The sequence below is a fragment of the Hippoglossus stenolepis genome, chromosome 5 (genome assembly GCF_022539355.2).
Source record: "Hippoglossus stenolepis isolate QCI-W04-F060 chromosome 5, HSTE1.2, whole genome shotgun sequence".
Taxonomy (NCBI): domain Eukaryota; kingdom Metazoa; phylum Chordata; class Actinopteri; order Pleuronectiformes; family Pleuronectidae; genus Hippoglossus; species Hippoglossus stenolepis.
The window spans coordinates 15555145-15582389 of record NC_061487.1 but is presented as its reverse complement, the minus strand read 5'-3'; the positions used below and the strand labels follow the sequence as shown (position 1 = coordinate 15582389).

Genomic DNA, 27245 nt, shown 5'->3' with positions numbered 1-27245 from the left:
TGGTAAAGAGGATGTTATTATCATTGACTTACTAGGAAACGAAACATTTGCACACTCACAATTTCAGTTTCCTTTTTAATTTATGATCCCAAAATGCCACTGGTTTGATAATTGAAGAAAGGACCATTTTTTAGTGTTTGTTGAAGGGGTTGTATCGACTTGTTTTCACTTTAAAAAGCAAAATGTAATTTATCCACAACAGCTGTTTCAGTCAAAGTTTAAACAAATTATAATATTACACATAGCTCATTGCATTACAAAAATCTAACAGTTGATTTGACACCAAGACATTTAATAACAGCTTGACAATCAAGATAGTGATAAGCGTGGAAGGTATCGACAGGACCGGTTTTTATTTGACAAATCAGGCTAGCCAGCTTGCCACTGATGAAAAACTGTAGTACATGAAATATTTGACATATTATGAATTTTATGATGAAATCAACGGTTGGCAAAAGTTAAGTGTTCCTTTTTCTTCAGTGTTGAGCTACGAATCAAAGACAAACTAAATAAATCTCAATCACACACTCATTCATCATGATCATACGACACATGATCATCAACTCCTGATCACATCAGCTAAAAAACACATTAAATTAGTAAGTATTTACAGTAATAGAAACAGAAAGGCCTAATATGGAGGAGTGAAGTCTCAAAGTTCAGTCTCATCGTTCTCTTCGGGTTCGTTGCTTCGTGTAACTGCGACTTTAGCAGCACACTCGGCCTTCCTGGTGAAAGGCTGACGTGGACCAGCCACAGTCGCCTTGCTGCCTGACACTCTGCCCACGCTTTGAGCTGCGGCCCCTTCGTGTTTCTTGTCTGTCGCTGCGTGACTCCCCCCTCTGTATAATTTGCAGGACGCCACCAGAGGTCTTCCCGTGTCCACGTGTTGGCTTTCCGTCTGACGCAGCTTACTGACCGTGTGGGTATAGTGTAGATCCACCTTGATGATCAGAGACTCCTAATGAACAAAAACAAATGTACATTTATTGTACAGACTGCATTGCAGTGAACAGAATTTGGGTAAATACATATAATCAATTGAATGTATACCTTCAGCTTCTGAAGTGCGCAGATCCTCACAGAGCAGTCCGGGTTATTGGAGTTGTTAAAAAGTAGAGAGTCCATCTCATCTGACCGGCCAGGGCCAGAAAATATGTCTTCCAAAGGCTAAAGATTTAAGAGCATAAAAGATTTCATTAGCATAATTAGTAATTTTTAACTCAACTTTATCAAAAACAAATGAAAGATCTGCACTTCCAATGTGTTGGCACTATAGATGCCTTAACAAATCAGCCACTAGATGTCAGCATGTCTCAAGGTTCTGCCTCCATAATAAAGACATATTGCTAAAGAGGAGTGGAGCAGATTATTATGCTACTTCCTGCTTTGTCTTTGTCTGTGGTTGCAGCAGACTGGAAGTCTATATATGGGCAGGACTTCCTCAGACGTGTGAAACATGGGGATGAAGGGTCAGAAATTCCTGCTGGCTAATGGAAAGTGACAACGTGCTACGGTGAGCATGGTGCATGGGGGAATTTATTATGTAAATGCAACACTCTGGTGTTACTATCAAACTATCTGTGTCTGTGTGACTGTATAGATCTGTTGTGATCTCTATATGGATTAAATAAATATTTACAGGTATACTGCTCAGAGCCACGGTGCAGTCGTGCGTTCGGGGGCCGACAGTCTTCACTGTGGCAAACGCCACCAAGACGTTAGAGAACAAAGCTGAGAAGCCGACTTCCACTTCGACTCCGCAGAGAAACCTTAGCCGCTTCTTCCGTGGTAGCTCTGAAAGAAGAGGTGCAAAAAAATAAGACTAAAAATAGATCAAAAATCATTTATTACGATTGTACAGTCAGATCCACTGATAGACGATCTCAGTGACTTTTCTTTAGATGCTCTGTTCATTTAAGCCTTAGACTTTCATCTCCAGTCTCACTTTGACTGAGAAGATTCACAGATTAACCCACAATATCAAGAGTCACATTTAAAAAGGCAAATGTAAATTAGAGGAAGTTAAAAGGATGTCAAAATGACAACTTCTTTCCATCAAACAGGAAAATAGACTTACATAAACCAGTTCCTTATTCTGATTCAAAAACAATGAGCACCCTTTTTTTTTTTGAATGGCGCTGAAAATATCACATTAAACCACAGTGTCTGTACCATGCAGTCTATGGTCTGTACTTTGTTTGTCACATGCTGTGGTGTAGGAGTTGTGTGAGGAAGCATTAACAGAATATTTTCTCTTACTCACTCAAGAACAGATCAAGAAATTGATAAAACTACATTTTGAACGTACATACGTATTTACACATCCTGTCCTACACACAATTTGAACTCGACTTTAATAAACGGAAGGAACAAACATGTAGGTTTCCCCCGACTCACCATTTGCTTGTCTCCAGCAAACATCTCGCAAGTGGAGTTCCCTTGTGTGGCCAGCGGTGCAAACTGGATCTGCGAGGGATCGGGGTTCCTTCAGGGTGTGCTTGATCTCCACCGCCTGCTTCCCTGTAACTAAAGGGTCTCTGCCCAGATCTGATGTAGAGAGAGAAAATGATAATACAGGTAAATGCAAAGCCTGTAAGAGAAGCAAACAAATATCTGCAGTAACTCCGCATACATTTAAATTTGTTTGCCCACTTTCTACATTTTTAAGAAAATCAACATTTGAACACGCAGTGGAGAAAATACAATCCGATTCATTTTCTGAATAGAGATTTCGATTATCACCCATAATAATGTGACCATCAAAGGTAGACGTATCCCAAGCTACGAGATTGTGACACGACGTCTTTTATTCGCAATATCAAGAAGTACTACACTACCTACAATCTTTAAGTGTAATAGAGATGTCCGTAATTGGTCTGGGTCGCTGTTACCATGGAGATGTTTACCACAAGGGAAAAAATCATGTCGGCTGTGATCGGATGGTTCAGCGATAAATTATGTTTACCGTGGGAAGCATAAGAGTCCAAGGGGGTGAAAATCACTCCAACAAGGTTAAACTTAATAAGAAGGCCCGGCTGTTGTTGGAAAGGGCTCACTTTCAATGGTTTATGGGATGCGTAGTTCATTCACTGGTGCCTCGGCCTGGTGCCTGGTACTTAAAACTCTATTTTTAATAGGATTTTCGGAAATGTCAATGGAGAAAATGAATGGGAAATTCTAGCTATATGTAATTTCAGCCTGTCAGGGCGTCTCTCGATCAAAACAATAACAAAAGTTTGATGATGTCAAGAAGAAGCGTGGGATCATGGGATTGGATGTCTCAACATGGATTAGGTTCCGAATTGAGTAAGGCATTGAAGTTGTATTTACATTACGCAGCAAACGGCAATGAATAATCCTGATCCATTAGTGAGGAATACAAACAGCGGAAGGAAGCAATACAATATCAATACAGACATTATTTGTCCCAGACGTTAAAGCAGATATGAGGCAATTTAAAGGTAAATACAATAAAACGTCTTGTTATATTTGAACATTTTGGGAAATATTTAGGTTAACCTAACTCAACAAGTCAACAAAATGTGCAACACAATTGAAAGGAAAGAATTGAAACATATTAAATCATTAACTACCTGCTATAAGTCTTTCAAAAGTTTGACCAACTAAAGCAGCATGTACACTCCCACCCTTTTTGTCAGGGGGTGGCCCGAGTTTTGCAATAGCAGTGAGTGAAGAATGACTTCATGTAAAAAAAAAAGGTTAACAGTGCTGCTTTTGAGGAACTTAGGGAAGTTTGACGTATTCGATAGTTCATATCCACTGTAACTGACGGGGGTTGAATGACCTTTGGTGGAAAAAAAACTCTTCACAAGATTGAATACATGTAAGAATGGGAATGTCTAAGCAGTTTAATAAAGATTAATGCTTTGGCTTTTGACAAGATTTTGTGTCAGGAAGATTTTGGTTCAAAATATATTTAGGTCTTCACTATTCTCACATCTCTAAACCAGATGAGTGAAAAACAGAACCAGAGGGTTGGGAATGTCTAAGTTAAAACTGTGTGGTTTCAAATAAAAAGTACAAAGTGCTAAAAGTAAAAAGGGATAAAACCTGTTGTAAAAATTTTCATAACCACTGGAGCATTTCTTCATAAATTGATCATCCACCTACACACGCACAGACACACACGAGGGGCTGTCAGCAGGACGTCCTGTCCCGCTAGTGCTGATTTGCGAACCCCTGAGAGAGGCGGCAGGGGCTGCCCAAATGGCAGAGCAGCTGTCTTGCACTCTGCAGCTCTCGGGTTTCACGCTGTTCTACAGCCAACAGTCCGAATTTCCAGTGAATGAGGTCACACGCTTAATGGTACCTCGAGAAATTATTTCACCAGAGCCCCATTAAAGAGACAAACACGATGGGACAACTTGATAACTACTAACCCCGGCTCAGTCCCAGCTATACTTACAAGTCCTGAGTAAACAACTCAAAAATGAGTCGGCAACAATTATGTAACTGGGCTGTGGTCCAATCAGGACAAACAAACAGCATGTTCCCTTCAGACCTGCTAGAACAGTCTGTTCACTAAACTAATTATATTATTCAGGAACTGAAGGTATAAATGCACAAATAGACTTGTATCTTGGATATAAATTTATGGATGATTTATGGCATAATCCATAAATTTGTTCAGTTGAAACAACCATATTCCCCTTTTTGATCCACACCTGTTCTCACAAAACTAAACCTGATATATTTTCGATTTGTTTATAAACCAAAAGCAAACCAACATCATTTTTTTTTAACTTACCCTCAGACACCCTCTCTAAGATGTGTGTGACCTTGTCGGACTGCAGGATGTGCTTGTTCAAGTACTTAGTGAAGATTCCAGTACTTTTCACTCCTTCCTGGACCTCAAAAGCCTCAGCATCTTCACATCTGCGGTGGTAAATGAATAAACGTTACGCAAACACAGAAACCAATAGATAGAATTGTTTATATATATATATATATATATATATCTTTTACAGCATCTTCTCAAGTCGTAGGCCAACAGTTGCACTTGCACTGTGTTGACTGAGGTATGTAATTAAATATTGATATATTGTAATAATATATTTTTTAAAGTACATACGTGCCGTAACCATAAACTGTATTCCCAACGGGTTTCTGTGGCATGATGACAGAAGGTATGCGATCCTGGTTGTACCTGTGAAAAGTGGAATAGTTTTTGGATACATTTTTTAAAAGCAATCACAATAAACCTGTTTCGTAGCAAAATCAATTTACATTGATATAAATGTATAGGAGTATATAATAGCTTTCATTTTTGTATTTAAATATGCATAGTCAATTCAATCTCTAATGCCGGGTTCTATTATACCTCGGAACTCGGCCCTCGAATTGACACCATGCTCGAATAACCCAAGTTGATAGAGTTCCAGCCCCAAGGAAACAATGTTTATGTTAACCAGCTATCCATCGGGGGTCGGTAATTCCGAGCTCCGAGGTATAATGGAATCCTGCATGAGACGAGAGATGAATTATTGCACCTACCACTTTCTGCAGGTATCCAGGAGGATCACACTCAGTGCCGTCTGTTTCTGCTGCATGTCGAGCATGACCCTCTGCACACACACACAGTTTTCAGTTCGGTATGGCTGTGGAGCATCGACAGCGACCAAGTAATTCCTCCCAGAGCACTCATACCCATGACCCGCATAGTAGAAAAGGCCTGTAAGAAAGGTGATAAGACGCACATCCAGTTTCCGATTGCAACACCATAAGAACTGTCATCATCACATTTTGCATGACACATACTCTGCAATCCTGGAAAAAGACCAGAGAAGGGTCACACAATGATTTTTATACAGCATATAATACAGATTATATATCAACAATATCTACCTACTAATTTCATGTCTGTCTCTATGTGGCTCACATATTTCAAGAAACGTTCACCTTATCGGCTTCCCACGTGCCCTGTGTATTGTTGATGTCCCAGGGAAGTGCAGTGTCAAATTTGGTGCGGTTTGGACACGTGATACATTCAATATTAATAAGAAATGTAATTAACAGACCAACGGCCCTCTGTTAGTGTGCAAACTGTCAGTCTGTGGACTCAGTTGAACATGTTTTCTTCTACATCCTCAGTAACTGGGTCAAACCGCAGTTCCAAACTGCTGAACTAATACAGACAAGGTGCTAGTGATTTCCGTCATGGCAGCAACACTTATAGAATCCCCTCCTATTTGAAAATTTGTCTCCAAAGTAAAAGCGGAACGTTTGTTGCAGCCTCAACAACCTCTGAAATAGCTGACATGCAACATATGAAAAAGTAACACGGGTTAACTTCAAACTTACATATAAGCCACATACATGAACAGTGAAAAAGCAAATTGAGTTTCATTGTACGAAAAACATCGACTATAAACCAGTTTACTTTTGTATTGTATTGTATTCTAATTCAACTATTGCACTGCTGAGCTGACCAGCTTCTTCTTGACCAACACCTATCATTGTGCTGTTGACTCTGTGTTGACTGCATATGACTAATAAAACTTGAAACTTGAAATTTGAATCTTGAAACATGGAACATGAAACATGAAACATGAAACATGAAACATGAAACATGAAACATGAAACATGAAACCTCTAACTTCACTCTGCACCACAGACAAATTTTAAAAGGCTGTGCACACAAACAATAAAAAGTGACAGTACATTGTAGAACTGTTTGAGGAGGACTCACTAATGACAAAGAATAATTCTGAAGTAGCTCCGGAGCATCAACACAGGCTAAGCTAATTGGTAGGTTTCGAACAGGCACTGCACTAGAATTGATAAATTGATGTGAGTTCTATCTTTGTTTTGATATTAGCAAGATACAGTAGAAAACATAGTAAGAGGCAGTATCATTACGAAACAGCATGATGGTTACGTTTAGAAAGTTTTTTCTTCCACATTATGTCACATTACTGTTCAATGATTAAGTCATTATGTAGCTGTGTGCCAGAAGTTTAGCTCACTGCCTAATAGTATATAAAATACCTTTTATAAATACCAGGCAATCAGGAAGTGTCATAAATAGCGTGTCAGCAAAGGACACACCTATGTATTTTTATCTCTTCCTCACCTGCCCACTCAGCCAGGCATACTTAGAGCCATAAACCACTTGTGGGTTTGTGGCCCACGACAAGTGGCCAGCGACCGATAAAAGGCAAATGACACAGATAAAATCTAAGAAATTTCGATCCCTCAAGCATCTCTACTTAGATCAGCACTTAGAAAGATAACAAAGAACTGTCAGAAAGTTATTAAATGGAAATGAAGATGATTAGAAACTTAAACTAAACGGTTTGACGAGAGATGGAAGAAGATACAGAAAAAAAAACATTGAACGGAAAGTAGCACACTCTTTACTTTGGGATATTCCCTGAGCCAAAAATACTAAATAATTTATCTCCTCGTTTCCTTTTTTTGTATCCATCTTTATTCTCTTTTATTTCTCTTCTTATTTTATTTTTTATTTATTGTAAATTTCTTAGTTCAGATGTATAATAGGAAACGACTGCTTTTTAAAAAAAAAATCTTACTCAAAGAAATAAAAAGAATGAAAAAAAGTACACTCACCATAAACTCCTGTGTCAAGCAGCTGAATGAACTTTTCAATGGCTGCTCGCATCTCCTCCCTGGTGAGGTCGAGCAGGGAAACCACTCGGAAGCCGAGCTGCTGCAGGAGGTTGGACAGCTCGTGCACGTCCATGATGGGGGCCATCAAGCTGGGGTGGTTGGAGTAATTCAGGTTGCCAATAAGTAGGGCAACTTTGTCTGTGGCTAAAACAAAGAGCAAAGTAGAAACTCAAATGAATCCCTTGATAGTGTTTTGTTCAGCACATACTGAAAAATATATAGTTTGGCTTGAGATTGATATTTTTCCCATGAAACGGTACCTGCGAGTGCTGCCGCAGGAAAATGATCATTGCAATGGAGGGGATAAAAAAAGAGAGAAGCACAAAGTCAGCATTTCTCAAACTTAAATCTGATCTAAAGTATTAATACTGATACAGGACAGTTTTACTGTGATATACACACTGTATAAACACAATTACAGAAGAAATGCTGCAAGAACTTCAGTTTCACTTTACATCACTTTCCTGTTTTATGTGTGAGTCGGACTCATCGCTATTTGGAGTCTAGCAACTTCCTTTTTGAAATGGGAAAGTACTTCTCGCATCATGGAAACAACTAAAAGCCTCTGCACCAACACAGTGGAATGAAAGGAGAAAATCTATTTTTTATCACATCCTTCTCATTGGAGGAAGTAAAGTCTGGAAAAATACAACGGTAAAGTTGGAAACTACAGGGACTTACACAGTCAGACACTGATAATTTCACCAATGACTTACCAACATCAACGTCGACTGCTGTTGTCCATATCTCCTCCAGCTTGTTAGACAACGAGCACAGGTAGGATCCTGCATGTGCAGCTGTTGCACAGTCAATCTGCAAGTTCACATCAAATCATTTTATTTTCCTTTCTACCCGTTCTCCCTCACGAAAGATCACTCAACCACAAATCAAAACAGTGGCAAAACATTAACCACAACGAGCTAAATGAATTACACAGTCGTTGAGTAGTGCATGATTTACAGTCGGTGAAATGACACAGTAAATATAGCGCAGTGCAAACAATCAGTGTCAGCACTGAGGTGAGTAAACACTGGCTTGTTCATCCTCTCTTACCTGCAGCGTGTCTCCAGTCATATTGAGCAGGGGCAGACCATTTCTGTACCACTGGTACTCCGGAGCAGGTATGCCAAAGGCAACGCAGCTGAGGGTGAGTTTTCTATCTGGTCGGATGGTCTGGGGTTTTGGGTTGACCGCAATGTGCAGCTCGCCCTGCCAGTGCACTGGTAAACCTGATGGTTGAAAAGAAAGAAGAGAGAGATTCATACCCACAGCAACAGTGAAAAAGTACTCAAGCAGCACACAACTGCAGTATAAATCAACATGGGAATGGAACGACGTATACCTGATTTATCAATGTCCCACACCTTCACTTTCACCCATTTGCTGAACACGCAGTTACAGAAGTAGTCGTTCGCTCTGCACACGTAGCGCTGGGTTTTTATAGCTTTGATTGTCAGGTCTGGTTGAGTCCCGCCAGGCACCTTTAGAAGTAAAAAATACAAGCAGAATAATAATTATCATCGGGCACAGAAACATGATGCATGCGAAAGTGTGTCGAATATCTTATATGTAATATTTTACTCTCTTCCAATTATCATTTCCAAGGAACCCTTTATTGAAAGTAGTAATTGACTTTGAGCTAACACTGACATTGACTTCCATAACACTGACTCTCTCTCCATTTTCAATTCCCATCTGAAAACCCACCTTTTTAAACTGGCACCTTCAGTCTGATTGTTTTCCATTTGGCCCACCTACATAAGGTTTTACTCACTGTTAAATGTATTGATCTTTTTGATCCCTTAGTATTTGTTCTGTTATTTTGTTTTTATCTCTGCCTTGTAAGGTGACCTTGAGTGCTGTGAAAGGCGGCTATGAATAAAATATATTGTTATTATTATTATTACTATTATTATTATTATTAATAATAATAATAATAGTAATAATAATATGCAAAAAAACTTGAAATGGTAAAAATATATCAATTAGGGCTGGACAAATAAAAACAATATATATAAATGTATATATAAATACATAATATCATCAATATATATATCATTATGCATATGATATATCATCAATATATAATATCAATATTTTTTAATTAATTTTCATCACTAGCAAAAGTTCAAAACCTTCCATCAGGAGCAAAAAATTGTCTTTAAACTTAAAATTTAAATAATAATGTGACATTTATTGGAATAATTATCGACTGCTATGATTTTTTTTTTTTAACTTGATATATTTGTTGACCATATCTCCCAATCCTAACACAAAATAAAACATGTTATTTTAAATATATATGTAAAGTGCACACACCTCTTGGTCATCGTCAGTGAACCACTGGTAGCTGAGGAGACCTGAGCCCTCCGCTCGGACACTCAGAGTCACCTTGTGGTTCACAGGGACACACGCAGACAGAGGTTGGCGCCCTATGTGAAGCTCTGAAACACACAAAGTGACAATCTCAGTCGTTTGCTTTGATTTTATAAAAAATCTCTCCACAGTGAGTCTGAGGAGATGTGACGCACAGTACCTCTGATCATTATTCCACATTGACTGGGACGGTTTGGTCATCGGAGCATTGTCTTCCTCTTTCACCACATCTGTAAGAAGGACCGTGTTTAAATGAGATTATGTTTAATTCACTCATTACATGAGCACTAAAAAGCAGTAAAGTGAATAACATTAAGAATCTGTACAATACATTTAAAGCCTCAGCCCCAAACTTCTCACTTCTGTTACATGTGAGTTATGAACCAGAAGTATTGTTATAACTGTCTGGATTTCAATAAGACAATATTCGATGATCGATATGAGCGTTCGTTTGCATACCTGTGTCCCTCGATCAGCTGCTGGAGCTCAGTCAGACACTTCTCCTCCTGTTGTTCTTCTTTGTATTTTATCAGCTTCGCTTCCCTTTCCCGGAAAGAAGAGGCTCACACACGCTCACGAACACACGTTCCACCGTAAAGCTCATAGTAACAGAGCAGTTGATACCATGTAATTAGTCTCTCACTACCCTACACTGAAAAATCACCAACTTTTATGTAATTCTTAACACTATAATGAGTCTTACTTGGAATGCCCAGCTCTGATCAGTTTTTATTGATGTAAAAATTGACAGGGAGATTGACTTAGAGTCTCTTTTTGCAACGTTACGGTAATGAGCAATCTGGCCTCATGTCATGCAAGTTTCAGTAAAAGCCTGAGTTTGAGGTTACAGAGTCAAAATGGGTCTTTAAAACGGACCCTTTCACTGAGGTTGAAAAGTCAATATTTACATTACAAACACCAGTTTAAATAACCTGGTGTGTGTACACAGGTTTACATAATAATCACATATCGTTTTCCTGAACTTTCCCCAGATTAAAAAATATATATATTTGGCCAGCTCCAACAGGCCAGCAGGAATATTACACCATCTAATGATATATTTAAGAAATAAATAAATACAATTTACACTGATAACAGACTTTCGAACTCATAAATTCCCAAACAAATAGCACAGAAGTTGACTAGTTACGATCTATTTCCAGCCATAATATAATGTGCATAAAATGTGGAGCATCTTTTTTTAAACAATCCCTTGATTCCAACACAGGTGTTTGCAAGATTTTATTTGTTTATGTGTATTTGTTTTTGTTGATCAAAACAATTTTATTCAACCAGGAAAGCCCCAAATCTATTTATTTCAGATGGACATCATATTGTAGACAAACAATATAATAAACATTTTTTTACAAAATCATAACTTAACTTAAATTAAGTTTAGATATGATGTAAAAAATAATTAATCCATGAAACACACTAAAAAATAACAAATATAGCCTGACACCATTCAAGAACTGTCTAAACGCTTACAAAATAATTAGACCAATCTAAAAAAATAAAACCTTTAAATCAACGTGTAGATTATATCTGATGAGCCTGCTTTTGTGTAATTGATGTGAAATGTGAGCACTGAGTGTGTCACTGTGTTTTGACCACGTGTTGAATGAGGTAAAAGCACTTGAGCAAAACACAGGAGATCGACCATTGGCCGTCACCAGCTACGTCAGGAATCATGTTCTACATACGTGTTGTGCAAGTCCACATCCATTTACTTTCCTCGTTCACCAAGATGGGATGGCCATTGTCCAACTTTGTGAGATGGATCCAAACACAGCAGTGATTTTCCAGTAAGACATCCTGATGAAGTGATGATTTTTCTTTAGGAATGTTATCTGGCTGATATTATTTTTCTAAACTCAATTTATATTTGAGACTTCTTTGCTAAGTCTAGTTCTGAAAAAAGTCTGATGTGCTCCTGCACCTATTTGTAGGCCTGCTATAAATAGGGGCCTTCTGGCAACACATGCATGTCTATGATAGGCAGTTACAGAGAGTTTCTTCACAGACTCTGCCTCCAAATCAACACTGACAACATCTCAATGGTAAGTTGGACGATTTTACCAAGATTTAAGGTGACAGAGAAACAATGAATTATAGTCTTAACCCGTACAAGTAAGTAGCATGTTTGGGTTTTTTTGTTTGACCACTAAACAGCCCTGCCACAACCTGATAGCTGATCTATTTATAACCTGCTCCAAGTACTTTGCTTGGTCAGAAAGGACAAGCATTGAGTCTGAGCTGTGTGTATCACAGATATCTCTTTGTGTGTCCCACAAAGTCTTTTATCAACTTCAACTGAAGTGTTTCTTCTTGTTTTTTTCCTCCAGGAGTTTTTACATGGATACCACCCTGAAGTTTGAGCCTTGAATTCTTTGGGGATTTGAAGGCAGAGAAGTTTTATACTGTGGCTGATTCATTTATCTTGGATTTTACGCTTTTTTTATTTGTGAACCATTGCAGTGGACAATGACTTCCAGAAGGCCAATGACTCGCTCTTATTCTGGCAATGGGAGGACAAGCAGCTTCAGCGAAGAGGAGGGCAACGGTTCCAATGGCCGTTCAGAAGGTCGCAGTACCAGTTACCTCTCCAATGTTAGGCCTGAAAACAGGTAGAAGAATCTTACATGACCCATGTGTATTAAGAGCATGTGTAGCTTGTGAAGCAGATTTGTATTTTAAAAAATCAAGTTTTAATTATATGGTGGTTGAGAACAAGCATCTCGGTCAAACAATCAATCAATCAATCAATCAAATTTTATTTGTATAGCCCATATTCACAAATCACAATTTGTCTCATAGGGCTTTAACAGGATGTGACATCCTCTGCCCGTAACCCTCAACAAGAGTAAGGAAGAACTACAAAAAAAAAACCTTTTAACAGGGTAAAAAGAACGTAGAAACCTCAGAGAGAGCCACATGTGAGGGATCCCTCTCCCAGGACGGACAGAAGTGCAATAGATGTCAAGTGTAAAGGAGAACACCAGCAAGATAAAGGTTTTAGCAGCATTGCTAAGGGTAAACAGATCAAGTAAAGTAAAGTAAACTAGAAAAACTAAAGTAAAATGAGTCAAACCATTTATGTTTTCTTGACCATGTTGAGGGCATCACATTGTGGGTTAGAAAAATCACATGTATCACAAATGATAATTAATGCGATGTTCCTTTTGTCAAAGAGGAGGGCAGCAATCATTGACGTCGCTCTATTTGCCTCCTCTCCGAATAGCTATTCAAGGTATTCTCACTACAGGCCAACGAGGTAATCCATACTCTAAAAACACCCCCACACTAACATCTTAACCACAACAACTGGTTTACTCCCAAGAATGAAACACAATCACGCCTTTGACTGTAATGTAATGTGCCCAGTTTGTCCCGTGTTGCGTTCGGTTTTAGTGATGATGAACGGAAACGGTTTTGTTGTTGGATTTACAACTCTGTTTTGCATCTCACCCGTCTGTCACTCCTTTCACACTTTATTCACTACTAGAGATTTTGATTAACACCCTTCCCTGAGTTATTTGAATGTGCTGCACAGACAGAGGTGGAGACGTCCCTACGTGTTACTGAAGTGTAAAACTGTCCAGTGTCTGAAAGCGAAGGGAAAGACCCTCTAACACATGAGCGCTTCTTTCCAGGAGCACATTGTGCAGCGTCATGGCTCAGCTGACCGAGGACATACAGCCATCCTTTGACACCACCGTGAAATCCAAGGCAGTGTCGGAAAACTGCAACGTGAAGTTCACCTGTGTGGTGTCAGGTGGGTCTCGGCTGTTTTTTCTATGCCTCTGCTTGACGTTTGTAGAGTAATTGAGTTTTTCAGATTGTGTGAAGAGACAGGAAGTGACTAAGTGAAAGAAACGTAACATGACAGCACATGATGAACTCCTCAGGAACAAAAGATAATATGACGTTGAAGCTGTTTTTCAAGATGCTGTGTTTTGTGCTGCAGGCTGATTGAATGGGCAGGTCCATCCTGCAGCAGCAGCCTTTCCATGATTCACACATCCCAAACATGATGCAACAGTGATGCCAAAGCCTCTACTGTATTTTATATACATATAAGTTTTCATTCATGAAAATATTTAGCACTGGCTGTCACGTTTTCAACTAGAATGACACTTGGTAAAGTGCATATGTCTGCCAAGGCCCAACAGAATCTACATTTAAATGAAGTGGATCCAGATTTTGTTTGGATCTGCACCACATTTCCTCATTCTCATAAAAATATCAGTCCACTAAACATGCTTGTTTTTTCCCCTCATGATTTATGAATTATCCTCTGAAAAATGAATGGAAATGTTGTATTTGAAACGAATCCACACCAGAATTTTATGGGCTGTTTTTTGGGTCATGCCCCAACCCTCCACAACATTCATGGAAATTGGTTGAGTTGTTTTTGTGCAATTCTGGTCATAAACAAGCAAACAAACAAACCAACCAACAGACGAAAACATAATCTCCTCGCAGAGGTATAAATATAAGCAGCACTTTGTGGTATGATTAATGTAATGAAATTGCTCAATAAAAGGTGAATGTCTCAATGAGTTCCTCAAAATGTATCCATGTCTATAGGTCACCCAGCTCCAGAACTGAAGTGGTATAAAGATGATATGGAGATGGACCGGTACTGTGGACTCCCAAAATATGAAATTCGACGGAATGGAAAAAATCACACCCTTCATATTTACAAGTATGTGAGACAAAATTCTGACCATAATCGATCTATTACACCAATGCAGTAGAAATGTAGCAGCTTGTACCTATAATATACCTACAATTAAGATTAATGTCTCATTAATGAGCATTTCTGTTCAGCTGCACATTGGACGATGCAGCCATCTATCAGGTGTCAGCCAGCAACAGTAAAGGCATTGTCTCCTGCTCGGGAGTTCTGGAGGTTGGCACCATGAGCGAGTTCATGATCCACCAGCGTTTCTTTGCCAAGCTGAAGCAGAAAGCAGAGAAGAAGAAGAAAGATTTGGATGATCATTCCAAAAAGGATGATAAAGAAAAGAAAACAAACAGCCCAGAGCGTCCTCCAAGGAAGCGGCACATCCCGCCACCACCACCGACACAGGATGAGCCTGATGCCGGGGAAAAAATTGGAGCCGTTGCAGAACCTAACGGTGTTACCTTGGAAGAAAATGACACGGAACCTGTCACATCCGTAGACAGCGGCCTGGAGAAGGAGGACGCCTTGGCTAAAAAGAAAATAAAGATCTCAAATGGTGTAGATGTTGGCGTTAGCAGCAACAGTAGCAGTAACAGCAGCAGAAGCCATATGATGGGGAATGGAGGTGAAAACGGTTACGATGGAGGAATCGGTTTGGCCCAGTTTTTGGCAGAGGCACTCCAGTCTCAGGCTGCTGAGGAGAAACAGAACTCATCCTGTGGGGAGAAACCTAAAGAGATGAATGTGAATGATGGCAAAGAGAAAGAGAGGATGCAAAATGAGCGGGAGGAACAAGGGAAAGCTCTGGAGGAAGAGTATGAGAAAAGAAAAGAAGAGGGCTTGGCTGCAGAAAGAGAGAATGAAAGAAAACGGTCGTCAGAGATGTTGCACACAACAGGCCACGGTAAGCATCACAACAAGGCTCATAAGGATCATGACCATCACCACATCCAGGCCTCCCTCTCCTCGATGCTCCACACCGTCAAAGACTTCTTCTTTGGTAAGAATAAGAAAGACTCTCATGATCGCACTGAGAACAAGGAGAACGAGTTTGACCACGACTCACTTCAGCCTCTTCAACCGGAAATGCCGCTGTCATTTAAGCATCACCGGGAATCTTATCCAGACGTATACAAACCTTCCAGAGAGGATGTTGTTCCCATGGAAACAGATCATCCACAGGAGCCTTCAGAAGGTGTGGATATAGTTCAACAATCGCACGAACACAAGAGTGAAGACGGTTTTCTGCACACGGACCTTCCACCAGATCGTAAACCGCAACCTGAGCGCGCAGAAGAGTTCCCAGGTCAGAGTGTCAAGGTCGCTGTTGAGCTAGCAGAGGCCATGGATCTGTCAGAGGCGACCGGGAGCAGCAGGCCAAGTGGAGACATGTCATTGTCCGAGCCTCAAGTTCTCACCGAGGTACGTACAACAGTCTAGCAGGTCAGCTGGCTGCTACTTGGAGAGTTATTTATAAGCTGCAGTTGTGTGACAAGATGAGCCACTTCAGCGCCAAAGCCTGAACTATGTCAATGACAGATGGCAGATTAGGTTTTGAGCATCTGCAGGTTGTAAATATGGGTGACTGAAAAGCAGATGACGATTCGTAGATGTAATATTCTTGGGGAGTCTGGGGCAATCAAACAATACACAGATACTGGTGGAAAGGGTCAGCCTGGATGTGTGAGGCTGTGGTATAAGAGGTGGTGTGAGTCGTCCACTTACCAGAAGTTTGATCCCTGTCTCCCCCATTTCGCATGCCAAAGTGTCCTTGGGCAAGACACTGAAACACCAAATTGCCCCTGACGATTGTACCGGCAGTGTATGAGTGGTCTATGATAGAGAAAATGCCGCACATAGTGTCACTGTATTAAAGCATGTGGGTGAATAGCAAAAAGAAAAGCCATTTAAAAACAGATCATTTACCATTTTGCAGAATTAATGTCACTCTACAGGAAAGGGTGGGGAACTGAGAGACACAGGGAACTAAGAGGAGCAGGGGTGGGAGTTGTTGTGTTTCTACATTGCACAGTGTCGGATCGGTTGGGGAAATATCTTGGATGTTGGCTGCGCTGACTGGGACACTTGTGCGTCAGAGATCATGATGAAACCTGAATGTCAGAAGTGGCTCTTGTTACAAACAGAGCTGTGCATGACAGAGAGGCAGTGGGCTCTGGGTTAAGCAGCAGTGGAGCGGGTCCCGTGGCAGGTCTCAGCATGAAAGGAGGCCCCTGTCACATTGGACACATTCCTCACTGTATCTTAAAATACCCCCCTCCCTCTTGTTAAAAGAAGAGGGGAGGAAGGCAACACTTCTTGTCATGTAGAGGTCCAGCTCGTCAAATTCTTTTGTGTCTGTCACATGTGGAGGATTAGGATTATGAAGCTGGGCACGGTACAGCCATACAGTAAGAAAAGATGATGGTGGTCATTAGGGATTTGTCTTTGTGGTTGTACAGGAACATATAAGAATGACTTTCTTTGAAGTAATAAAGCTAAAACTTGTTTTATGTGTAGAAAATAACTAAATATCTCCATCTGAAGCAAGGGCCCTGACCTTTCCCTTCAATTTCAAACAAAGAGAGCAAAACCATTGAAGAAAATCCACAATTTATCTTGAGTAACACTGCCATTTGATTCAGTATGTCATTAATTACTAGAAAGCAGTTAAATATACAGTATGGCCTGCATGTTAAACTGAAATTCATTGGATTGATGACCAAATCGTATTAAGCATTTGCACATGTGGTCGTACACAGACGGTTTAAGTTACACACATAAACTAGAATGTCAATCTGGAGAGCGCATACTTCCAGCAATCTGAATTTCACCAGATCCAGAAATAAATTGAAAAGTTTGATCTGAGTTCATGAATGGCTTTCTTCAGTGAGTTGTACCTTGTGAATTGACACTAAGTTATGTGTTGCTGGAAAAGGGAAGTGAGGTCACTATGTTTAGGCACCATCCACCTGCAGAGCAATTACCCTTCATATGGAAGTACAAATACATCTATTTTGTATTATGTGAGACTTAATGGATGACTAATTTGGAGGAAGTCAGACCTTTATGTTTTCTCACGATGGGACATCATTCATTCTACACATGGAAGTGTAGTTAAGATTGGCGCTTCAATTTTAGACTAAATGCGACACTAGTTCCTTTCCACTGAAAGCCACAACTTCTTGTTTTTCTCACTAGTCAATGCTGGCTAAACATGTTGTCACGAGTCAGCACGTGGCTTCATTACTCCTCCATATAAATTTCAATGGTGTGAACGGCAGAAACGGGAGCAGAAAGGGGAACAACACTTCTATGTATACCTGCACGTTTTTCGCTGTAAATCTTCTCTGCAGTCATACTCAAATTTTATATGTTTCTTTCAGGAATATTTAAATAAAGACTTTCACTTCAAAGTCAAGTTATTTTCTTTTAAAATTTTTTTAGTTATAGACAGATTTATGTGGAGCATACAGTACACTTGTTGCCAAGACTACCCAGCAAGTGCTCTGTGTCAACAGCACACAAGCGTGGGAATTCCCCTGTGTGTTTCAACATGAGGCACAAAGTACACAGGCAAAGGCAAAAACACTTTATATTAGGGAACACATATTGACCATTAACTAGTTGCTTATTAGCATGGATATTAGTAGCATTTTGGCTCTTTATTAGTCATTATATAGCACTTATTTAGGCCTTATTCTGCATGACCTTATTCTACAACTACTAGGCCATTAACTAACAGTTTTCCCTCAATAACCTCCCAATTACTGCTTATTGATGGTAAGTAAGGAAGTTACTTACTTCAGTAGTCATTAAGTAGAAGTACTTAATGACTATTCTTGTGGTACTACCACCTTATAAGGCCCATACTGAGCAAAGCATATTAACATTGTAATAAGGAGTAAATAGGAGGTTATTGAGGGAAAACTGTTAGTTAATGGCTTAGTAGTTGTAGAATAAGGTCGTGCAGAATAAGGCATTAATAAGTGCTTTATAATGACTAATATGCATGCTAATAAGCAACTACTTAATGGTTCATATGTGTTCCCTAATATTAAGAGTTACCAAAGTTGGTATTATGTGGGTATTCAGTTTGGACTTAATTTAGAAAATGTTAGACTATATGGTCAAACCGAATTGCTGAACATGTTATTGAGCCCTTCCATGAGTTAACACTTGGTTTCAGCTACCTCGCACATGACAGGAGGTTAATAGGTTCCTGAAATAAGCTGACAGGTTGTAAAACACAGGAATATATTGACTGACTGCACTTGTTCCGCATATCTTTGGAGGCCTTTACCTATTGACTGATAACTGATCAACTTTGTTTACAGACTTACTTTCTACCAAGGATGTAATGCTTGGTTGTAGCAGAATTTGTAATAATAATAATAATAATAATAATAATGATAATAATAATAATACTCACTTTGTTTATATAGCAACTTTCAAAACAGCCGTTACAAAGTACTTCTCAAAGAAGACAATTAAAAACACGAGAACAAAACATCAAAGAGAACAAACTAAAGAAATACGGTAACATTTAAAATCACCAGATAAAATAACACATTATTTAAAAAGTGATGGCAAAAGGAAAGGATAAAAGAAACATAAGTAATAGCAAAACAACAACAACAACAATATGATGTCTGATGATGAGTCTTTTTGGGTGAACAGCCTATTTGCCAGATACCAATTAAACTGGTAAACAAAATGTTTTGCATGCATAACAAGTAAAACCAGAAAATGTGTTTGTGTTTGTTTTAAAGCTCTAATGTATTTTTTTTTAACTTTCCCTCAGATGGAACAAAAAGATTCTCAGGAAGCCTCGGTCATCACAGAGGTTCCAGTGAATCAGCGAGAACCAGAATGTCTAATAGATTCACCTCAGCCCAATCAACAGACTTCAAGAGACGAATCTTCATGCAGAGAAGATATATCTGCCTCTCAAAAACAGACCACAGCCCCACATGAAGAAGAACACCCCCCTGCATCCCTTATCGCTTTGTTTGAAGATAGCTGGATTCCCCCTAACAGTGTTATCTCGGTGACAGACAGCAGCAGCCTTGGACGAGCAACCCAAGAGGAGCAGCTGAATATCGATTCAATGGGCGAGGACACAGAGGAAGAACCTTGCTCCTCCAATAAGTTGTGTGAGGAAGAGAAAGCTGAAGTGAAATTGCCGTGCTCAGATATAAAGAGATCTGAGGCTACTGAATTAACAGCAAATTCAGTGGAAGAGAGAGTAGAGCCGTGTGAGTACAGCACACCAGATCAGGTGCTTTCACCTCTGCCTGCGGTGGCCTCGTGCGCTGCAGAGGAAGATTGTGTAAAAGAAGAGACAGAATGTACCTCACCCATTCAGGAAATGAATGTGGGATTTCCGGCTGCCGCAGCCCAAGAGGGTTTGAGGGAGGTTGACCTAAAATTGCAGCACGAATGCTCTCCTTCTGCAAGAGAGGAGAGTGCACAAGGCCACAATCTCAGTGCAGCGCAGAGTTCAAGCTCAGGTTTTAGGGGCAGTGAAGAAAGAAATGACTTGAAAGAGGCATTGAATTGTGCTTTAGAGAACAGTTTAGAGGGTACGTTGCGTAACAATGTGAACACACAAGAGCGGGTGATTTTAGAAGGTGAGAACACTGAAGCGAGAGATGAGCGTTTCCAGTTTAAAGAGACGCAGAAGAAAGTAGAAGAGACGGATGAATCAAAAACACTTTCAGTAGCAGAAACCGAGGGAAGTGAGGTTGAGGTTTCGGAGGAACGTGGTGAAATTACACATCAAGAAGGTAGCGAGAGACAGCTGGGTTGGCCCTCAATCAATATTCCAACAATCCAAATATCTACTATTGAAGACACTGCAGATATTCAACCAACTGTGCCAGATGTAAACCAACATAAACATTTTATAATCCCAAAAATTGAAATAATGGAGCCTGAGCTCAAAGATAGCACTGTCCTGGAATTGAATAAGCCAGAATCAGATCTGGAAATGTTGCAAAACCATGATGCAACTCATATGTCAGAGGTGATAATCCAAGACATGAGCGTGACTGATTCTCCAGGCTCGCTGCCCACGCAGAAAAGTATGCAGAGTAATAATTCACCGACAGAGAAAGTAAAGGAAGTTGCACAATTACAGGATGAGACTAAGATATTAGAGCAGGGGCATCCGCACAAGCAAAGCAGTGAACAGCTCCCTCAGATGGAGAATGCATTAATTCCTGTTATAAATGTGTCATGCACTGATGACAAGGAGGATCATGCATTTGTAAATGCCAACGTTTCGCATGCACTGGAGCCTTTCGAAACTCCAACGGTGCCTTTGTTTGTGGTGCCACCGATCTCTGTCACTTGTCATGAAAGGGATCCAGGCCTCGGCCTGCCCACACACAGTGAGTGGACAGAAACCGAAACGTCAGATGCCACCCAAAGGGAAACAAAGCACAATGGGGTCAATGACTTGAGGACAAAGCCGGAAAAAGGTCTGAGTAGAAAACAGACTGAAGAAGTGGCAGAGAAGATTATAAAAGAGAACACCCCCTCTTTGCAATGTGAAGCTCTAACACCAAAGGCTGGGGACAATGTGCCATTGTCCAAAAAGACAACAGAAGACAATACTGTTCCTGAAATAAAGATAAAACCTGTTAAAGAGCCCAAAATAGAGAATTCAGTGTCTGAGGAAGTGCAGCGAAGCAGACCTTCTGTTGACAGACTCAGCTCCAAACCTCCAGCACATCCATCACTGAGTCCAGCCAGTCTGCGCAAATTCATGTCCAAAGCTGTTCCGGACTCAGACAGTGAGACAGGGACGGCTGTCCCTGTCATCACTATGGGGGATCGTCAGAGTGACAAGGCAGACGAAGATCTCAGTGGAGGCTCCACGCCGACTACGTCCCTCTCCTGTGAAAATAGTCCCCGGATGAAACGAAGAGACAGCCTGTCCCTTATACGCTCTGCCACGCCTGAGGAGCTGGCCTCCGGCGCTCGCCGCAAAATCTTCATCCTAAAGCCTAAAGAGGATGGAGAAGGAGCAGTGGTTGGTGCGCTGGACACTCAAGGCAAGAAGGAGACCCCCTACATGTCACCCAGCCAGGCTCGCAGGGCAGCGTTATTACAAGCTCCCAAAGGACAGAATACACCCCCAATGGAGAGGCGCTCTCCGCTGCTGAACCGCAGGAAGGCCACGCTGGAGGTTCCAAAGGTCATGGACGAGACTCCCAAAGAGGAATCAGTCCCAAAGAAAGAGGAAAAACCAGCTGAAAAGAAGCTAGACCCATTGAAAGGTAAAAAAAAATCTATCATTATCATTCATTATCATTTTTTAAATAAATAAGATGAAAACGTTTTTTAAATCTTGTGAGGATAGGTTGAGTAAATAAGTGGGAAGTGGAAGTTTTCCAATCCGAGATGTAACAACCTTTTTGTACAATGTACTGTAATATCTTATTTATACAATAACTTATATAACTCATACTTAGTATAACTACTCAGTAGTGCTCATACCTCCGCCAAGGCCCAACAGTTTCCTTATATTCAATCTACCTGCACCAAATATCACACACTCATAGATAGTTTTTTTCTAACTAAATCAATGAATTATTACCAGGAAAAACTGTGAATTTATTTTGAAAAACACCCTATCACACAAAGTTAAAGAAAGGGGGTAAAAATGTGGTCGGCACCAAAGTTTAATCGGTTCTTCCCTGACCCATTCCACATTTGTCTAGTGTTGCTCACAAACAAACAAACCAACCAACAAACAAACGGACACGGGTGAGAACATAACCATCTTGGCAGAGGTAACTAATTAATATAAACCAAAAAAATACACAGTATGTACACTGATGAATACTTTAAGTCTCATTTGAGTCACAAGTGATTGGCTGTTCAATGACATGTCTACGGCAACATGTTTAACTTTATTCACAAAAAATATAACAAAAACTCGTGGTTCCATGAACCCCCTATAAAAATAAATAAATTAATAATAATAATAATAATAATAACAAAAACAATAATAATAATTCTGTAATAGTGAGTATGATCATCTGTACCCTGGCACTTGAGGAAGTGGAAACATTGGAGAGTCTCCACTCCCACTTCTCTATAGTATATATTTACCATGGGGCCCCTTGCACCACCAGCTCCACAGGTGATTCGAAAGATCAGGGGTGAGCCGTTCCCAGACGCCTCTGGACATCTGAAGCTGTGGTGTCAGTTCTTCAACGTACTCAGTGACTCCGTCATCAAGTGGTACAGAGAAGACGAAGAGATACTGGAGGTGAAGAGAAGGTAAAAGCCCCCTCTTGTGCCAACCACCCTTGACATTAATCACCAGCTATATCACACAATGCTTGATTTGTCATTAACTTCATAACCTTTCTCGCTGCTGTTGTCCTGAGGACTCACAGCCATCATAACTGGTAAAAAGTGGGACAGGCTCCAAATGTCAGACAATTTTTTCCTGGAGGATGAGCAGGATTTATTTGGGCCTCATGGTGCACTGTGTGGTCCTCCGTCATTCTCATATTCTAACTGCAAAGACGTCCAGCTCATGTGACAGAGAGATGAATCTCTGGCTAGACACAGAAACTGTAACCCGACACAGTATTTTTCTCATCTCTAGGGGGCATTAAAAGTCTATATAGGGCGAGTGGCTGCTGTGTCAGCACGGCGCTGTCTGCGCTTGTGTCTTTGTCTCTCACTGACACCTTGTGGGCTGTTGTTGGATCTGCAAAACCATAGGTGCAAATTTAATGTGTGTTTCCCCCTTTTTTTTTATCCCAAGCGGAGGCGATGAAAGCCAAGTGGCACTGGCTATTGTGCTGGCATCCAACCAAGACTGTGGGGTATATGGCTGCACTATAAATAATGAATACGGGACTGACACCACTGACTTCCTGCTCAGCGTAGACGGTACGATACAGTGTTCCTGGAGAGAATCAAGTGTGAAATCTGGATCTAACACTGTCATATATGCATTTATGAGTCTTTTATTGGTTTTCTCTTTTACAGTTCTCTCAGATATTCTGCTAAAAGATGATTTGGAAGGTAAGAAATATACCAACAGGGGCATTTTAATGTTTTCACTATGCTTTGTGGTTGTCTGTATGTCTGTTCATCCAGCCCATTCTTGTAAACCTGATATCTTAAGAGGGCCTTGAGGGAATGTTCTTCAAATTCTGTAAAAACATTCACTTGGACTCAAGGATGACTTGATTAGATTTTCACAAATGACATTTTTTGCCTTGGGAACACAATATCTCCAGAACGTCTTCAGGGAATCCTTTCACATTTAGCACAAACATTCTCTTGGACTCAAGGATTAATTAAAATATGTTTATGTTTTTCTTGAAAGTGATATCTTAAGATCAGCTCTTCAACTTTGGTACAAACATGCACTTGGACTCAAAGATGAACTGTTGAACTAGATTTTTGTGGTCAAAGGTCACAGTGACCTCATATGAATAGAGTTCCACATTTTCTATGAATCACTGCTCATTGTTAAGTCTATGTGTGTTTTTTGTTAGTGGGAGAGGAGATCGAGATGACGCCACTGCTGTTCACCAAAGGCCTGGTGGACTGCGGGAGCTGGGGCGACAAGTACTTTGGCCGCATCATGACCGAAACGGTGCACCTCGGAGAGGGCTTCGCTCGGAAAGCCAGTAAAGTGAGGGTCATCTACGGCCTCGATCCCGTCTTTGACTCCGGAAGCAACTGTATTATCAAAATTAAAAACCCCATCGCATACGGGACTAAACAAGAGAGCAACCTCGCTGAGAGGAACCTAGAGATCACTAAGCAAGTGAGTGGTGGATTTATTTTCTACTGTATGATGCAAATTGCATTTCATGAGTCTGATTGAATGAATTCCTTGTGTTGCCAGGAATGCAAAGTCCAAAACATGATACGAGAATACTGTAAAATCTTTACGGCAGAGGCGAGAGTTAATGAGAACTTTGGCTTTTCACTAGAGTGAGTACCACAATAATTACACACTTACTCTGATTATTCATATGCGATGTAGAACACTGTTAGAGATCAACCCACTGTTTACTTTGTGTTGCCTGCAGAGTGATCCCTCAGTATCTCATGTACCGGCCTGCAAACTCTGTGCCGTACGCCACAGTGGAGACCAACCTTGAAGGAGTCTTTCAAAAGTATTGTATGATGGATCCTAAAGGCCAGCTGATCACACACACCGTTTCTGAGATGGAGCAGAAATGCAGCTCCTTCCAGCACTGGATCCATCAGTGGACACACGGCAATCTGCTCATCACTCGACTGGAAGGTGAGCCATGTGTGTAACGTGATAACACAAGTGAGTGGGAATGAAAATATTAATAATCTCTTAATCTTTCATGTGTATTTGCAGGTGTCGAAACAAAGCTAACAAATGTTAGAGTTGTGACCAAGTCAAAAGGGTTTGTATCCAATTAATTCATATCATTGATTTCTGTTCAATACATTCAAATTATAAATGTTTTGCTATAATAAAGTTGTCCTCTGTATTTCAGATACCAGGGATTAACAGAGTGTGGCTCTCCTGAAGTGTTCGACCAGTTCCTGACACAGCACCAGTGTAACTACTATTGTGGACTTCTCTGCCTGTGCTCCCTGAAGCCTATGGATAGTCTGCAGCAGTCCACCAAGATAAAGGGGTCCCGGAGCCCCCTCCTCAACCGCAAGCTAGGCTCAGGCAGCCCGCAACTGCAGCGTAAAGGACACAGCCCTCAGGTGTCGAGAAAGGCCAACTCCAGCCCCAAAGTGACCAGAAAAGTTCAGGAGACAGAGGACAATAAATCAGACACCAAAACAAAACCAGCAGAAACTGCTGATGCTCTTGAAATTCAATAGGAATACGTTTTTTTTTTCAAGCAATGTTTAACTGCTTTTAATGGTTACCTTTAACCTCTTTCTTTCCAACTACCAAAGCCAGCACGGACACGAAGAGTAAGAGTTGTGAGAAAAACACAGTTTTGTTGGCTTGACTTGTCAAAAAAACAACTTACTGTGATTTCTCAGTTTACATCACTACTATGAAACATCACTTTTTTAGTTAACTTAACTCAGTTAACTTTCTCAGCTACTCAGTTAACTTATATCCTCCAATATAGTTTAAAGGTTTATGAGAATATGTGGAGTGATATAAGCACAAGGTCTTTTGACCTTTTGGCTCAAAAGGTGCCAGCCCAGCAAGTTTTTTACTGTAAGAGAAGGAAAAACACCACATTCAAACACCTGCCTCAGAGTCTTATCAGCTCTGTGAATGGACAAACAGATTAATCGGCTTCAGATGTATCGTATCATATCTGCAAGTCGCTCGTCTTTTTTCGTGTGCAATTGAAAAGACTGTGGAGTATAAAATATACACGACCACAACCATAGAAGTGATTGAGGTAATGTATCCGTATGAAACACTACATGTCCATCTATGATGTACAGTACATGTGTCGGGTATAAGGTTATTTTGGAGATGTTATTTATGCTTACAAGTAGAACTGAACTACATGCAGCATTTCTTCACAGAGCAAAGTTGAGCTTATGCTGTGGAATTACACTTTGGGGTCTAAGATGCTTGTGTGCACTTTGTTTTGTGGCATTTTTTCAATTTGAGTAGTTTTTGAGTACTTTATATATTTATTATAGAGGTTGTCTGTATCTTTAATCCACCCTTTTACAGTATTTCAGAATATATGCTGGAGAATGTCAAAGTAGCATAAGGGGCTTCCCATTGAACTCTTTAACTACGGCATGCTCATTGTGCTGATTGACATGCAAACATGTGAGTGTGTTTCCGGCAGTTGGTAAGTCTGCGCACAGAGGTCCACACAGCTATTGGAAACTGTACTATGGACTGTGCGATAAGGTTACTGAGAGAGTAGACTCTGTCTGCTGCCTCACTGATCACTTGCTAAGGCTCGCTGCATGAAATCACAATAATCACCCTTATGCTGAACAACAGACCAGTAGGTTTTGCTTTTGTAGTGTGGTCAACAATTACCATAAATAAAAACAATCTCATACGTTTGCACAGATATCCACAGTTAAATTGCAAAAGACGCAGTTTACAAGAAGACACCTCTTCCCTTTGACGAGAAATCTAGAGGAATGTCTACCATTGATTCTTGGTTAATGATCAACAGTGGAGTCCAGATGTCCGCCCTTAAAGTTCTGCTGTTTTCATGTAATTGCATGACTCCTTATGAATGAAAGGAAACACAATTTTAGGAGAAATATTTGAAATGGAATCCTTACATTTGATAAAATTAGTCAGCTGATGATGTTACGGTGTGGTGTCATGCAAACACATTGTCGTATTGTGTTTACGTGTACATAAAGTCGGAGGACGACATATCTAAAGTAATGTGAAGCAAAGCAGTAAGTGTGTGAGGGAGAGTGTGAATGAGTGAATAAATGTGTGTTTACAATGTGTGCTGTCTTTGGTATGGAAGACCATGTCAGCTAATGTTTTTATAAATAAATAAATGAATACAACATGATTCACACTTTCATTATATATTAC

The 27245-nt window shown here is 40.3% G+C and overlaps 2 protein-coding genes across 4 annotated transcripts; one reads left to right on the top strand and one right to left on the bottom strand.

The window, feature by feature from the left end:
• Positions 1-329: 329 nt before the first annotated feature.
• malt3 (MALT paracaspase 3) lies at positions 330-11083 on the bottom strand. The gene is made up of 15 exons (XM_035156548.2): positions 10489-11083; positions 10190-10259; positions 9973-10097; positions 8996-9134; positions 8707-8882; positions 8370-8466; positions 7914-7922; positions 7594-7797; positions 5518-5695; positions 5096-5170; positions 4772-4899; positions 2401-2550; positions 1643-1797; positions 1054-1170; positions 330-961 (listed from the first exon to the last, which is right to left on the bottom strand). Exons 2-15 carry the CDS (start codon positions 10197-10199, stop codon positions 653-655), a joined length of 1872 nt encoding a protein of 623 aa, XP_035012439.1. The 5' UTR covers positions 10200-10259; positions 10489-11083; the 3' UTR covers positions 330-652.
• A 605-nt stretch (positions 11084-11688) lies between these two features.
• On the top strand, positions 11689-27222 carry alpk3a (alpha-kinase 3a). Of its 3 annotated transcripts, none has more exons than XM_035156543.2 (14): positions 11689-11834; positions 12375-12656; positions 13683-13804; positions 14620-14737; positions 14863-16141; positions 19521-22002; positions 22864-23011; positions 23508-23635; positions 23735-23770; positions 24250-24524; positions 24606-24694; positions 24793-25010; positions 25095-25143; positions 25237-27222. In XM_035156543.2, the coding sequence occupies exons 2-14, from the start codon at positions 12514-12516 to the stop codon at positions 25574-25576; spliced, it is 5427 nt and encodes a 1808-aa protein (XP_035012434.2). In that variant the 5' UTR covers positions 11689-11834; positions 12375-12513; the 3' UTR covers positions 25577-27222. The 3 variants fall into 3 exon arrangements, with proteins under 3 accessions (XP_035012434.2, XP_035012432.2, XP_035012433.2); XM_035156541.2 differs by lacking the exon at positions 11689-11834 and adding an exon at positions 11887-12089; XM_035156542.2 differs by lacking the exon at positions 11689-11834 and having other exon boundaries at positions 12107-12656.
• The last annotated feature ends 23 nt before the right edge of the window (positions 27223-27245 follow it).

Excerpts from the sequence above, each read along its gene's own strand:
- malt3 (XM_035156548.2), bottom strand. Across the intron at positions 4,900-5,095 it reads ACAGTTTATGGTTACGGCAC|ATGTGAAGATGCTGAGGCTT; the intron begins GTATGTACTTTA and ends TTACCACCGCAG. Across the intron at positions 962-1,053 it reads GCGCACTTCAGAAGCTGAAG|GAGTCTCTGATCATCAAGGT; the intron begins GTATACATTCAA and ends TTTGTTCATTAG.
- alpk3a (XM_035156543.2), top strand. The coding sequence starts at position 12,514 with ATGACTTCCAGAAGGCCAATGACTCGCTCTTATTCTGGCAATGGGAGG. Across the intron at positions 14,738-14,862 it reads CACACCCTTCATATTTACAA|CTGCACATTGGACGATGCAG; the intron begins GTATGTGAGACA and ends ATTTCTGTTCAG. Across the intron at positions 24,695-24,792 it reads AACTTTGGCTTTTCACTAGA|AGTGATCCCTCAGTATCTCA; the intron begins GTGAGTACCACA and ends TGTTGCCTGCAG.